Source organism: Crinia signifera, chromosome 11, assembly GCF_055691185.1.
Source record: "Crinia signifera chromosome 11, ASM5569118v1, whole genome shotgun sequence".
Classification (NCBI taxonomy): Eukaryota; Metazoa; Chordata; class Amphibia; order Anura; family Myobatrachidae; genus Crinia; species Crinia signifera.
The window spans coordinates 6,331,753-6,345,339 of NC_139227.1; the positions used below are offsets into that span (position 1 = coordinate 6,331,753).

The 13,587-nt window shown below is 44.0% G+C and overlaps 1 protein-coding gene across 1 annotated transcript in view; it reads left to right on the forward strand.

Annotated features, from left to right (window-relative positions):
- The window catches only part of RPGRIP1L (RPGRIP1 like), a 115,671-nt gene that overhangs the window by 69,325 nt on the left and 32,759 nt on the right, over positions 1 to 13,587 (forward strand). The window contains exons 19-21 of the mRNA XM_083164966.1: positions 1,851 to 1,931; positions 3,181 to 3,261; positions 12,523 to 12,691. Of these exons, the coding sequence (XP_083021092.1) occupies positions 1,851 to 1,931; positions 3,181 to 3,261; positions 12,523 to 12,691 (331 nt within the window). The remainder of the gene's footprint in view (positions 1 to 1,850; positions 1,932 to 3,180; positions 3,262 to 12,522; positions 12,692 to 13,587) is intronic.

A 13,587-nucleotide genomic window follows, 5' to 3' on the forward strand; every position in this document is an offset into this window, starting at 1 on the left:
GCAGTTATTCCCTTACAAAAAAAAAAAAGTTAATTGTGCAATTAAGTATACCTGGGCAAGGTGGTCATTTAACCCATATTGCAGCATTTATTTGCTGACATGAGGTGCGTCATTGAGGATAACAATGTCCCCGTCCGCAGAGCATGTGCGGCACCTAATGATTTCACGAGCATGAGCTAGATGTTAATCGTGTTATGGCCTAAGACGGCATTATTTCATTAATCAATCTTACATTAGTTGAGGACGTTTCTTATGAATAGGAAAGAGCTGTATCCCTCCTGCACAATTCCATACATCTGCAGACTCCGTGCTTCTGTACCTACAAGTCATTCTAACCATATGTAATGGCCCAATGCCACTGACCGGCCCAATGCCACTGTGACTTCCTAGTGGTATTTTGTTTTGTGTTCAGTGCATGTAGCTCTCGCATTGCCTAAGGGTAAATGGCCCTTATTCTGGTTCAAAAAATTCCTTCTCAAATGGACAGAACAATCTACAACTTGTGCACAGAGATGAGATCTTTGCAGTGTAAAAATAAAGCAGTCCGTATTTTCCCTGCACGGATACATTTTTGTCCATTTGAGAAGGAATTTGCCTTTGCCGAGTGAACCAGAATAAGAGCCAATATATGTAACACTTCGCTGTTTTTAATGCAGTATAAGTGATAGAGTATTTTCATATTTGACTAATTTACAAAGCAGTTCTTTTAAAAACATAATGAGTATTTATAATTTAAAAAACAATTAATTTACCCCATTTGTTGTTTTATTGTAATTATTAATAACCAGTCAGATTTCTAACTACAGTACGCAAGCAATTCTTCTGTGTGATGTTTTGCCATTACGAGACTTAACCTCCTACAATCCGCATGTAAACCCTAGAAAATGCAAGTCACCAAGACATCTTAAAGAAGGGGTCATTTGCTTCTGTGACATAATGATTCTTGGTGTGTAAATGGTTAGTCTGAACAAATGGAACTCATAAAAAGTTGGTCAGAAGAGCATGTCCCATCTGTCCCACACATTGTGCTGACTGTCACAACTCTCACTTCCAAAATATTTGTAAGCCAACACATTTTTATGTGGCAACTCCAGTCACACCCGGAATATAAATTTTTAACAGATTGATACAGAACATCGACTCAAGAACCAGCTGAGTTCTATTATACAGTGATACTGGGTACGTGCTGTAACAGCCCAGAAGGTGCTTGCAGTAGACATCATTACTCAATGAAGAAGATAAACAGAGTTGGGCTTCTTCAAAGAAGTGAATATTTACAAAGCCCTTCTTATAGTTTAATTGGCTCCTGACAAAGTGACTCTAGTGAATATGTGGTATAGAATGTAGATTGTTCTACTACAATAGGGACGGATGGGGATGATTAAATCCTCATAAAGGGCTTCATAATATATAGGTGCTTAATTAATTATTTAATGAATTAATAAATAAATGTATAAATGTATTCATATAGCACATTTGTGTGTATTGCCTACCCTCACGGAATGCCCGGGAAGGTCCCGAAAATTGGGAAACCCCCTCCAACCCCCCCCCCCACCCCCCCGGAAAGGTGGGCAACCCTCCCGGAATCTGGGGGACCCCCGCTTTGCCCCCTGATCGCGGCTTCCTCTGCCTGATCGCGGCATTAAAAAACCCTATCTGCTGATCTGTGTAGTGTAGTGTAGTGCTGCTACAGTTGCAAGAAAAAGAATGTGAACCCTTTGGAATTACCTGGATTTCTGCATAAATTGGTCATAAAAAGTGTTCTGATCTTCAGTCTGGGTAATTCATGTTGCAGTCATACCTATCTTATAGATCAAATAGTAACTACTTAAGTTTTGTATATTTTTCAGGCACCAATGCCAAAACCAAGAGCACGGAAACCTCCAGCAGACAAGAAAGTCTCATTTGTTGATACTAATATTAAAATGATGGTAAGCATTCTTACAAGGTGCAGTTCCTGTGCATTTTCAGGACCATTATCCTATTACTGTTCACTGTAGTACCTATAGTACGCATACTGTACATTGATTACAGCAACCAGGGATACCAGGGTGATGATTACAGTGTACTATACTTTTGATAATACTGGAAACGCAGATAGCACAGCACATCGAACCTTTACAGTGGACCGGCTACAACACGAATCCTGGGCAGAAAAATGACAACTGAATTTACGGGTATGGATCGGGAGTGGTTCTAAATCCCGGCGATCGGAATCCCGGCGTTCAAAATCCCGACTGCCAAAATCACGACAAGTGAGGGGGGGCGTGGATCACCCCCCCCCCCCCCTTGCGGGCCCGATGCCTCGCTACGCTCAGCACACTAATTTATTCTCCCTCTATGGGTGTTGTGGACACCCACAGAGGGAGAAAGTGTCGGCATTTCGGCGGTTGGGATTCCGGCGTCGGGATTTTGAACACCGGGATTCCGACCGCCTGGATTGTAACTGCATCCCGATGGATCATTAGGTCTAAAAGAAGTTGGTCGACAAGCATTGAGTCAACACCATTAGGTCAACATGCAGAAAGGTTGACATGGGTCTAGGTCAGCAGGTCATTAGGTCGACACATGCATTAGGTCGACATGGGCAAGGTGGACAGTCAAAAGGTCAAGATGGGGATTTTCAATGTCCGCTCAATCTCACCAGGCATCCAATCATTTCATCTCAATCAAGTACATTCACATTTGGGATGTGTCAGAACATACAATTCACAATCTGAATCTACCGCTGTGTGACGCTGTCATGTCAAGAATATCTGAAGAATGTTTTCCACACCTTGTTGAGTGCATGTCACACATTATCCAGGCTGGTCTGGGGCACAGGTGGCTCGTAACCAGTACGTAAAGTGGCCATTGAGCGGATATTCTTTAACATACACCAATTTGTCATCATTTAACATATATTGTATGGTATGTTTTTGTATAAGTTATTTAACCCTTTGAGTGCCAACGTTGCTGTGAGCGATACTCAAAATGTCTGTTAAAAATGCTCACAGCGACTGTTTTTAGAATTAATAAATAAATACAAATACAAACAAGTCAATTAATTATAAGTTTAGCTGAATATTGCACCCAAAGAATGAACAGTCGCTGTGAGCGGCGCTGGTAGTTTTAATGGAGATTTTGATGATCCTCACATAAATCATTGACAATAATGTATTTCTCTTTGTGTAAATGCAGAATCCTGTTGATCAGACAGTTGATGAAGAAACCTCAATCATTGTGAAACCTCCTGTAAACAACATCTTAAATATTTCGGAGGTATGTCTTTTATGTTGCTTTGAGTACAGTGTTTGACATCTGAGAGAACGGAGAGGCGCTAGGAGGACACCAATCAGCTCTGTAATGAGCCCAAATTGCCACTCCCTGTGTCTTTCTGAGATCTGGCCCACTAAAGTCAAATGTTTCATGTCCTTACCCACCTGCCTGTGCCATCAGACAAATAGAATTATATATGGATAAACTCATGTTTTGTTCACTCTGCTGAGAGGAAGCTACTAAATAAACCTTACTCCAGAAAAACATATTTAGGTCGATTAACATTTATCTGTGATGTGTCTCAATCAGTGGCAGCCCGTAGATTTTCGGGGGAGCTGTTGTCACCGCAGCTGGTCCCTGCAGAGTTCCCAGTGCCTGTGCTATGATGACAGGCGCCGGGACTGGCGCATGGGCAGTACACACATCTGTATTGCCAATGTGGCAGCTTCTATGGGCTGTTTCGGCAACAGCCCATAGAAGGGAATCCTGGTCCCAGCGCCTGTATAATACAAATGACAGGCACCGGGACCGGTGCGTACGCAGTACCGATATAGGTACTGCGCATGTGCAATCGGCTATTTTGAATGGCAGCCCATAGAAAGGTGTCCCGGAGGGAGGGAACACATCCCAATGGGACAGCCTTGGAAGTCAGACCTGCCAGTCAGTCAATAAGAAGCCACTGCCAGTCACTGCCAGTCAGTACAGTCTCACAGACAACATCTGGCTTCACTACAGTGGCGGATTTTACTGGGGGGGGGGGGGGCTGCTGCAGCCCATAGGTAAAAGCCGCCACTGGTCTCAATTACCGACTGACTTATATCAGCATTCCTTCGTAGTAGATAAAGTTAGTTCTAGAGATTCCATAGATCCTCTCCTAGAGCAGTTACAGAATAAACCGTGGTGCCTTGTCCGTGTCATATTACTCACTTGTCTATTAGCCCTGTGAGTGCCAATGTTCCTGTTCTAATATCAACGTGTTTATTTTCTTTCTTTGGACTTTTTTATATATTACCGTCCAAGTGGACTCCATGTGGGAATGGTATAATGCCCTGCGTGCAGCGGTAGTGGATGTTATTTAAAATGTTGGTGGTAGTTGTTAGTGGTATGTTTTGTGGATGAAAGTGCTGCAGTATTGTCCAATTAGTATAAGCTCAAACGTTCTTATCATTTACCGGTATCCTAGCTCAATATATCAATCTAATTACCCATGAAGACGATGGGTTGCCATTGTAGTATTGTGTAAATATTGTCAATGATACTGCAATTCGGTCCCCTCGTGGCCCAATCCCACCCAGGGATTCACACTTCTTTGTACACATTCTATGGGGTTTTGGGAAAAAAATCTTCCGCACCTAATCCCTTCCACAACAAAATTTTGGGTTATTGGAATGGACCATAAATATTTCAGTTTCTTCTAAATGTAACATCTTGGATATACAGCTTCCTTGTTCCGTGGCGGCATTCAAAGACACATCATTGGATAAATGTGTGACCATCAGATACCTGAGTGAGCCTCCGGTTACCCAGAAGGTCTGTTTAAATGAAGCAGCCAAAGACGCACCCCTGTTTTCTGTGATGCTTCCTGTCACCTTGTTCAAACATCCTCAGTAATTTGAAGCTACAGTGGTTGAAGCTCTGTAAGTTACACTGCAGCCCCTGCACATACACAGTGTGGCCCCTGCACAAACACAGTGTGGCTCCTGAGAATACACAGATCTAAATACATCAGAGTAAACATCAGGTTTATGTGCTGTTGTACATCTCTAAATTATACCATATATGCAGTTGAGTATACATACTAGGACGTGTAAGCAAAACAATTGGTCTATATAGACTATTTAATGCAGTGGTCAGGAAACAGGGGTCAATTACCCCAAATTGGGTAAAAATGAAATTCCGGGAGTAATGGATGGTCGCGCTGCCGAAACACAGCCGGGCATACATATGAATCTATATATAGGCAGCGCCGACCGTCCATTACCCACAGGAATTCAATTTAATTGCATATAGAATCTATGTATAGAGTCTATACGCACGCCCGGCTGTGTGTGTTACAGTAGTGTAGTGTACAAGGGACTGACGCAGTGCAGTGCGGGCTGTGTGTGTTACAGTAGTGTAGTGTACAAGGGACTGACGCAGTGCAGTGCGGGCTGTGTGTGTTACAGTACTGTAGTGTACAAGGGACTGACGCAGTGCAGTGCGGGCTGTATGTGTTACAGTAGTGTAGTGTACAAGGGACTGACGCAGTGCAGTGCGGGCTGTGTGTGTTACAGTAGTGTACAAGGGACTGACGCAGTGCAGTGCGGGCTGTATGTGTTACAGTACTGTAGTGTACAAGGGACTGACGCAGTGTGGGCTGTGTGTGTTACAGTAGTGTAGTGTACAAGGGACTGACGCAGTGCAGTGCGGGCTGTGTGTGTTACAGTACTGTAGTGTACAAGGGACTGACGCAGTGCGGGCTGTGTGTGTTACAGTAGTGTAGTGTACAAGGGACTGACGCAGTGCAGTGCAGTGCGGGCTGTATGTGTTACAGTAGTGTAGTGTACAGGGGACTGACGCAGTGCAGTGCGGGCTGTATGTGTTACAGTACTGTAGTGTACAAGGGACTGACGCAGTGTGGGCTGTGTGTGTTACAGTAGTGTAGTGTACAAGGGACTGACGCAGTGCAGTGCAGGCTTTATGTGTTACAGTACTGTAGTGTACAAGGGACTGACGCAGTGCGGGCTGTGTGTGTTACAGTACTGTAGTGTACAAGAGACTGACGCAGTGCAGTGCGGGCTGTATGTGTTACAGTAGTGTAGTGTACAAGGGACTGACGCAGTGCAGTGCGGGCTGTGTGTGTTACAGTAGTGTAGTGTACAAGGGACTGACGCAGTGCAGTGCAGTGCGGGCTGTATGTGTTACAGTAGTGTAGTGTACAGGGGACTGACGCAGTGCAGTGCGGGCTGTATGTGTTACAGTACTGTAGTGTACAAGGGACTGACGCAGTGTGGGCTGTGTGTGTTACAGTAGTGTAGTGTACAAGGGACTGACGCAGTGCAGTGCGGGCTTTATGTGTTACAGTACTGTAGTGTACAAGGGACTGACGCAGTGCGGGCTGTATGTGTTACAGTACTGTAGTGTACAAAGGACTGACGCAGTGTGGGCTGTGTGTGTTACAGTAGTGTAGTGTACAAGGGACTGACGCAGTGCAGTGCGGGCTTTATGTGTTACAGTACTGTAGTGTACAAGGGACTGACACAGTGCGGGCTGTGTGTGTTACAGTACTGTAGTGTACAAGAGACTGACGCAGTGTAGTGCATCAGGCCCTTGTGTATAACACGCTTCCCTGTGTGATGCCCGGGCCCCGCCTCCAGGTCCACCCTCTTCTAAGAGTGAACTAGTTGCTGCGCCATCTCAGCAGCGCGCAGTCTGTACTGCCGCGCCGAGTTTCTTTGCCTGGTTATAGGCTGCTGTCAGGGTATATTACCCATCTCTAGTCTGGGGGAAAACATTGCACAGATGTCACTATATCATCCGGAAATACACTAACAGTTGCCTGGACGTCACATTATCAACGGCTATAGCACACAGCCTGGCAGCCACTGATGATGATGATGATGATTGCCATGTATGGCTGTGTGTGTGGTACAAATGGTTGACCACACACAGCCATACATGGTAATCATCATCATCAATGGCTGCCAGGCTGTATACCGTACTAGCAGGTATATAATAATTTCCGGGGGGTACAGTGTGCATTACAATTCCTTTCCTTTCAAATCAAGGGGGGTAACATCGGCGTATCTAAATATATTTTGGGGTAAAGGGGAAGAAGTTCCCTGACCCCTGATTTAATGCAAACCATCTACTTGGGTTTTTAAATATCCAATAGTTGAGTAGTAAGTATTGTAGTATAGTAGCATGAGTAATTAGTATTAATGATAATGAACTACTGTATAAACCACTCAGGATAAAACAGATCTTGAAGTTGCTCTTTCAAGACCTATGTATCAAAACAGGGGCGGAGGGGGGCATTCATATGCTACTGTAAAATTGCATTGGGAAAGACTGTGTTTGGGGGGGGGGGGGGGGTTGTATATGGAATACTGTATTCCGTTTGGAGGCCATATCGCCGTAGAGAGTAAATAAATTAGGGAGTCTGCAAAGAATGACAACTAAAGTGATTCACAGTTTTATTCCTTATCCAGGAAAAGCTAAAGAATATAACAGATCCTATAGCTATTCAGCTATACATTGGCACTATATCAATGCTTTCAGCAAAGTATAGAAGGAACCCACTACTTAAAGGTAGAAAGTGCTAGAAGAGAAGACCTACACTATGGGCGGTATTCAATGCCACCGGCGAGGGGGTGCCTGCGGTGAGGGTGGCTTGTTTTTGGTGACTGTTGCCGAAAACAAGCCATCCTTGCTGCTTAACCCCCTGCGCCAGCCGCTCGCCCTATTTAATGTTCCGGGGGAATCCTCGCCGCCCCAAGCCGCGAGCCTTGCCTTTTGACAGCCGCACTCGCCGTTTCCACCTCCCCGGAAAAACCCAGTGAGGTGGAAACGACGAGTGCAGGGGGCTCAGTTGAATACTGACCGGCGAGCTGTGACGGCGACCTATCGGCACTTCTCGCCATAACAGCTTTAAAGGGGAAATTTTAAAGAACGATTATTAACAAAAGGGTAGTGGATTGGTGGATTTAGCATCCCAGCAGATGTGGTAAAGGCTAATACATTAAGGAAATAAACATGTATGGGAAGAAAATCTGTTCTCAATCTCAAAAAACCTGAGGATTAATTAGTGTCTGATGTCCTCATGGGTAAAAATAAAATAAAAAATGGGTGAAATGTATCTGTCCAATTTTTTTTCTTCCCTGTTTTACCATAATGTAGTCTCTTGTTGTACTAATAATATATAATAAGATAGATCGGATTAGCTTCTAGTAATTGCTCTGATATTAGGAATAGAACAAGGACATTATTATATACCTGATAAATAAGAAGCCGTGTACTGTGAATGAACGGATCACTTTGTGTCACACCATATTAATGGCAATTGAAGTGGACTGTTTTACTATATTAACACGGAGAAACCTACTCTTGAGTATAGTTGACATTTTAATCAAATAGCTCATAATGGTGTTTTGCTGAAAGGCTAGAAATTGATAAACTACTTCTGTGTCTTAACTTATTTAAACATTAGTCTTCAGTCGAAAATGCTCATATTAGTTTTATTAAATGCGATGATTGTCAAACAGCAATGATTACTTAGTAATTCTGTGTTGCTCCATATACACGCTTTATTTTCTCATTGTCAGGAATATGACTACACCAGTTTGTCTCAGCACAAACCGCAGGTGAACCTTCCAGGGGTAATTTACCATCCAGCCTACACTCCTGTGAGCTATTTATCATCTGTGTTAATCTTCACTGTATAATTCAGGTTTCTTTGCAAACAAATGTGTTGTTTCCTTGTTCTCTGCCAGTGGGCTATGTAGCCACTCTAATCGTTGCACCAAAAAAAACGCAGAAATGATGACACATGCAAGACTTGTGAATATACTGTATATCCAGATGTGTCCACATAAATCGAGCCTCAATACACCACTGAGTTAGTAAGCTGACAGCTTCCGTGCAACCGTTAGGCGACTTTTATTGTGGAAATCGTGTCTTAGTCGCAACGAGACTAAGACTGAGCTATTCATTTGATATGTGAAACTTGAAAATCTTTGTATATCTGAATGTATATGCAGCACAATGAAACTTGTTTGTTTGGCAATGTTTCGTAGCACTGCAGATTCATCAGATTTTTAAATATGTTTAAAAATCATGAATTAGAAGGGGAGTTTCTAGCGTGTGGCGAGGATTTGCTGATTGGACAACCATTTTGCCGATGTATTGGGCAGGGCTTACAAAGGGGGGTTGGGGGGGGGGGAGGGGTGCTAGCAGGTACCAGTGGACACATCTAATGGTTGTTAGTTGTGCCATTGGTGTCTGTACTCATCGTGCGTGGGACTCTACAGTTCCATAGGCTTTCACTGTCCACGGTGCATATTTAAAAATGGTTCTCGAACTGTCACAGTCTCATACTCAGCACAAGTGGCCGCGGTGAGCCAGCATGACACAGGGGGCAAGCAGTAGAATGGCAGAGAAGTTGGCAAGTGAAGTTTTGGGTGGGTGGCGCACAATGCCGCCACCTTCCTTGTGAAAGTAACATAAGAAGACTCTGAAAAAAAACCTATGGAAGTTGCAGCCGTGCAAAAGAGCTTAAAGGTGTTATATCTTCATATTAATATTTCTTTTACAGGGGGACTATAGGGTACTTAATGCCCTAAATGCTTGTACTTGTGGTTCTCCAAGTACTGGCATGTTGGGTAGACGTGGTTGAGATCTGTAGTTCCACTGTAAAGGGCAATGTTTATTTTACACTATTTTACACTAACCCACTTTATCAGCACCTCGCCTAGGGATGCGAGGGATAGCTCCAAGCTTCAGCCCAGGCCTGTGGTATCCTGAAATGTGGGACCCCTTTTATTGTAGGGATAACCAATTCACCAGCATTACCCAGCCTGACTAGTTTGGAGAATAGGAATAATTCTTTGGCCAGGGGACCATGTCAAGTGTGTCCACTGGCTGTGGGATTTTGAACCTGCTACTCATTTTTAGAACAAATTTTTGTTTCCTGTATTTTTTGAGCCAGGGTTTGTTATGCTTTTGGGGTGGAAGCCCCCACATATTTTTTTCTAATTTATATCTATTAGCAAAAGGGTTTATTGTGGTGGTGGTGGTGGTCGTAGTTCAATGGGGGTGAATTTTAGTAGTACCAGCCATTATTTAAATATTCTCCATGTGACTAGGAAAATTACAATCGGTTGAGGTCATAGGTGCCGATTTATGTTTTTGCTGGTGGGTGCTCAAGCCAAAAATATAGGGGAGTGGCTCCATAGGGAAGGGGATGGCCACAAAATAATACCAATTCATATTACGCAGCACAGTTGGCTCCAATATTCAAATTACAGCAGCAGAGTGCCAAATACATAAATCCCCCCACAGTGCAGGTACATAAATGCCCCAACAGTGCAGGTACATAAATCCCCCCACAGTGCAGGTACATAAATGCCCCAACAGTGCAGGTACATAAATGCCCCCACGGTGCAGGTACATAAATGCCCCCACGGTGCAGGTACATAAATGCCCCCACGGTGCAGGTACATAAATGCCCCCACGGTGCAGGTACATAAATGCCCCCACAGTGCAGGTACATAAATGCCCCAACAGTGCAGGTACATAAATCCCCCCACAGTGCAGGTACATAAATCCCCCCACAGTGCAGGTACATAAATGCCCCAACAGTGCAGGTACATAAATGCCCCCACAGTGCAGGTACATAAATGCCCCCACAGTGCAGGTACATAAATCCCCCCACAGTGCAGGTACATAAATCCCCCCACAGTGCAGGTACATAAATGCCCCAACAGTGCAAGTACATAAATCCCCCCACAGTGCAGGTACATAAATGCCCCAACAGTGCAGGTACATAAATGCCCCAACAGTGCAGGTACATAAATGCCCCCACAGTGCAGGTACATAAATGCCCCCACAGTGCAGGTACATAAATGCCCCCACAGTGCAGGTACCTAAATGCCCCCACAGTGCAGGTACATAAATGCATTTATCCCCTGGCTGCTGTAATAAAAGCTCTGGTTTTATAAATGGCCAGCTCTTATTTGGGGTTCAGTAGAGCAACGTGCACTGGATTTACTGACCTTACTCACATGAGCCGTACAGAGTGACTGTCAGCCCCAAGAAGAAACTAGAAGCTGACAGGACAGTCAGATGCCGGTCCCGCTCCTGCCAGCCTACTCCGCTTGTTGGGGTGAGCAAGCTGCCTCCTTGCACTGTGCCTATGGTGTGTGATTGCGCGGTGGAGGGAGATGGAAGTTGGCGCCCAGCGGCTGTGCGTGAGGTCACGTAAGAGTGCACGGGGTGTGGTGGGGACCGGGTTGCTATGCTTATCAGCATGCAGGACGGAAGTGTGCTGTATAATATAGCGGGTATGAGTAGTAAAACTGCGGCCCAGCAGCACGACTCGGGCCCCCGTGGGTGCTCATCAATTTCCGCCGATTAGTCAGCAGACAGCACATACACGGCAGCATTGTGGAGGCACAGAGTGATGGGAGGAGTCTAATATACCATAACCCATCACATCACAGGTGTAGTCAGCAGACGGCACATACATGGCAGCATTGTGGAGGCACATAGTGATGGGAGGAGTCTAATATACCATAACCCATCACATCACACGTGTAGTCAGCAGACAGCACATACATGGCAGCATTGTGGGGGCACAGAGTGATGGGAGGAGTCTGATATACCATAACCCATCACATCACACGTGTAGTCAGCAGACAGCACATACATGGCAGCATTGTGGAGGCACAGAGTGATGGGAGGAGTCTACATAACCCATCACATCACACAGCACATACATGGCAGCATTGTGGAGGCACAGAGTGATGGAAGGAGTCTGATATACCATAACCCATAACATCACACGTGTAGTCAGCAGACAGCACATACATGGCAGCATTGTGGAGGCACAGAGTGATGGGAGGAGTCTAATATAACAGACAATTCAACAGATTTTTCAGACTCCTTGAATCACTCACTGAGATTAGAAAAGTCATCAGCCTGATGGTCAGCAACATGGCGTTGCAACCCCATGCTGAGAAGGTCAGGACCCAAGGTTTGACAACCGCTGCTTTAGTCTATTGCCTCCTTTTGGCATTGCTTTTTGCTTTGATATGACTGTTTTTCTTATTGGCATTATCAAGGTCCTTTCCATATTGGTTTTACCAGATCTGATAGATAGGACAGCCTCTGTAGACCTTGGTATAGAAATCACGGCTGCTTAGCAACATCTGGCAATCCTCTTCTTCCCCGCAGCTCACAATTGGCTGGGAACATACCGAATCATAGGCCACGACTCAAACACATTTATTAATAACTTCATCAGGGGGCTGGCACATGCCTACACTTCTAACACCTACAGTAATACATTTTAACAAGCAAATTGAATGTTTCTGTAACTTATAACGATGTTACTTATATTCATGTTATCATTAACTAGTGACAAAAATGAAGTCCCATTTGCGGTTATTGTGCTTCAGAATACTTTTAGATTGCCAATTTTATTTTATTTTTAAACCACATGAGAGTTTATCAATTGGGGCAATACCAAAATCAATCATCTATCTTTTTTTATCCGCTTTATTATAGAAGGAACAAGATAAACCTATGGAAGATGATCATCTTAAAGATGCATTTAAGGAATCTCAGCACCAAAAGGAAGAGAGCTCCCAACTGTCTGATGGGCAATATGAAGCCCAAAGCTATGATACAACTTCAGAAGATGAAACCGAAGTAACTGAGGATTTAGAGGCAGAAGGTATAATATCTGGCGGGGGAACAGAATTTGATTAAAACTTTGCATTAGGAGCTGATCTTTCTTGAGTTATGATTAAGACGCAATGTGCAGACACATTGAGAGCTGCCTCGTTCAGCTAATTATATCCAATAAGGCAATAAGGTTAGTAATTAAAGTACTGGTGTTGGTGTAATCGTATCATTACTCTGGCTGAGTACATTATGGGCCCACTTACATCGTTGGCAATGAGGCACAGCGTGACCAACACAGTACGCCATGCTATGTCACCGTTCAATATTTTTTCTTCGATCCGCACCAGTCTTACATGTTCTTATATCCTCGTTGCTCCGTTAAATTCTTCAGCATTGATGTCCACATACAACTATCCTCCATGCCATACTTTGCATTATACTAAAGAGGTGCCGTATGACTCATAGGTGCCGTATGACTCTGTATCGCCAGGCATCTTTGCATGCATCCCATTATAGTACATCTTATTCTTAGAATAAGGTCCACAAGCAGCTTCTGCTGATTAAAACAATCTGCTATTTAATGGAAAAAGTTGCAAAAAATATACCCGGTGCAACTAGAAGGGCTGTTTAGCTCGAAAGGAGGCTTTCTATTTGTGAACACATCTGTACTTTTGATTGTAGAGGATGACTGGCAGACAGGATGCCAGCAGTCAGAATACGAATGCCGGCATCCGACAGGGGTACAGTAAGTATACTTTCCTGTCTTATGCACCAGAAAGTAATTTTCCATCCAAACCTATACTTCATATTTATTATTTACAGTTAAACCTATTACAGTATTAATAAAAAGTACTCGCCACCTACGCAGTGTTGCACATTAAACAGTAAAGCTGGGTACACAACTAACCAGTTTGACATTGAAGTGTGTTCCTTACACTGAATTAT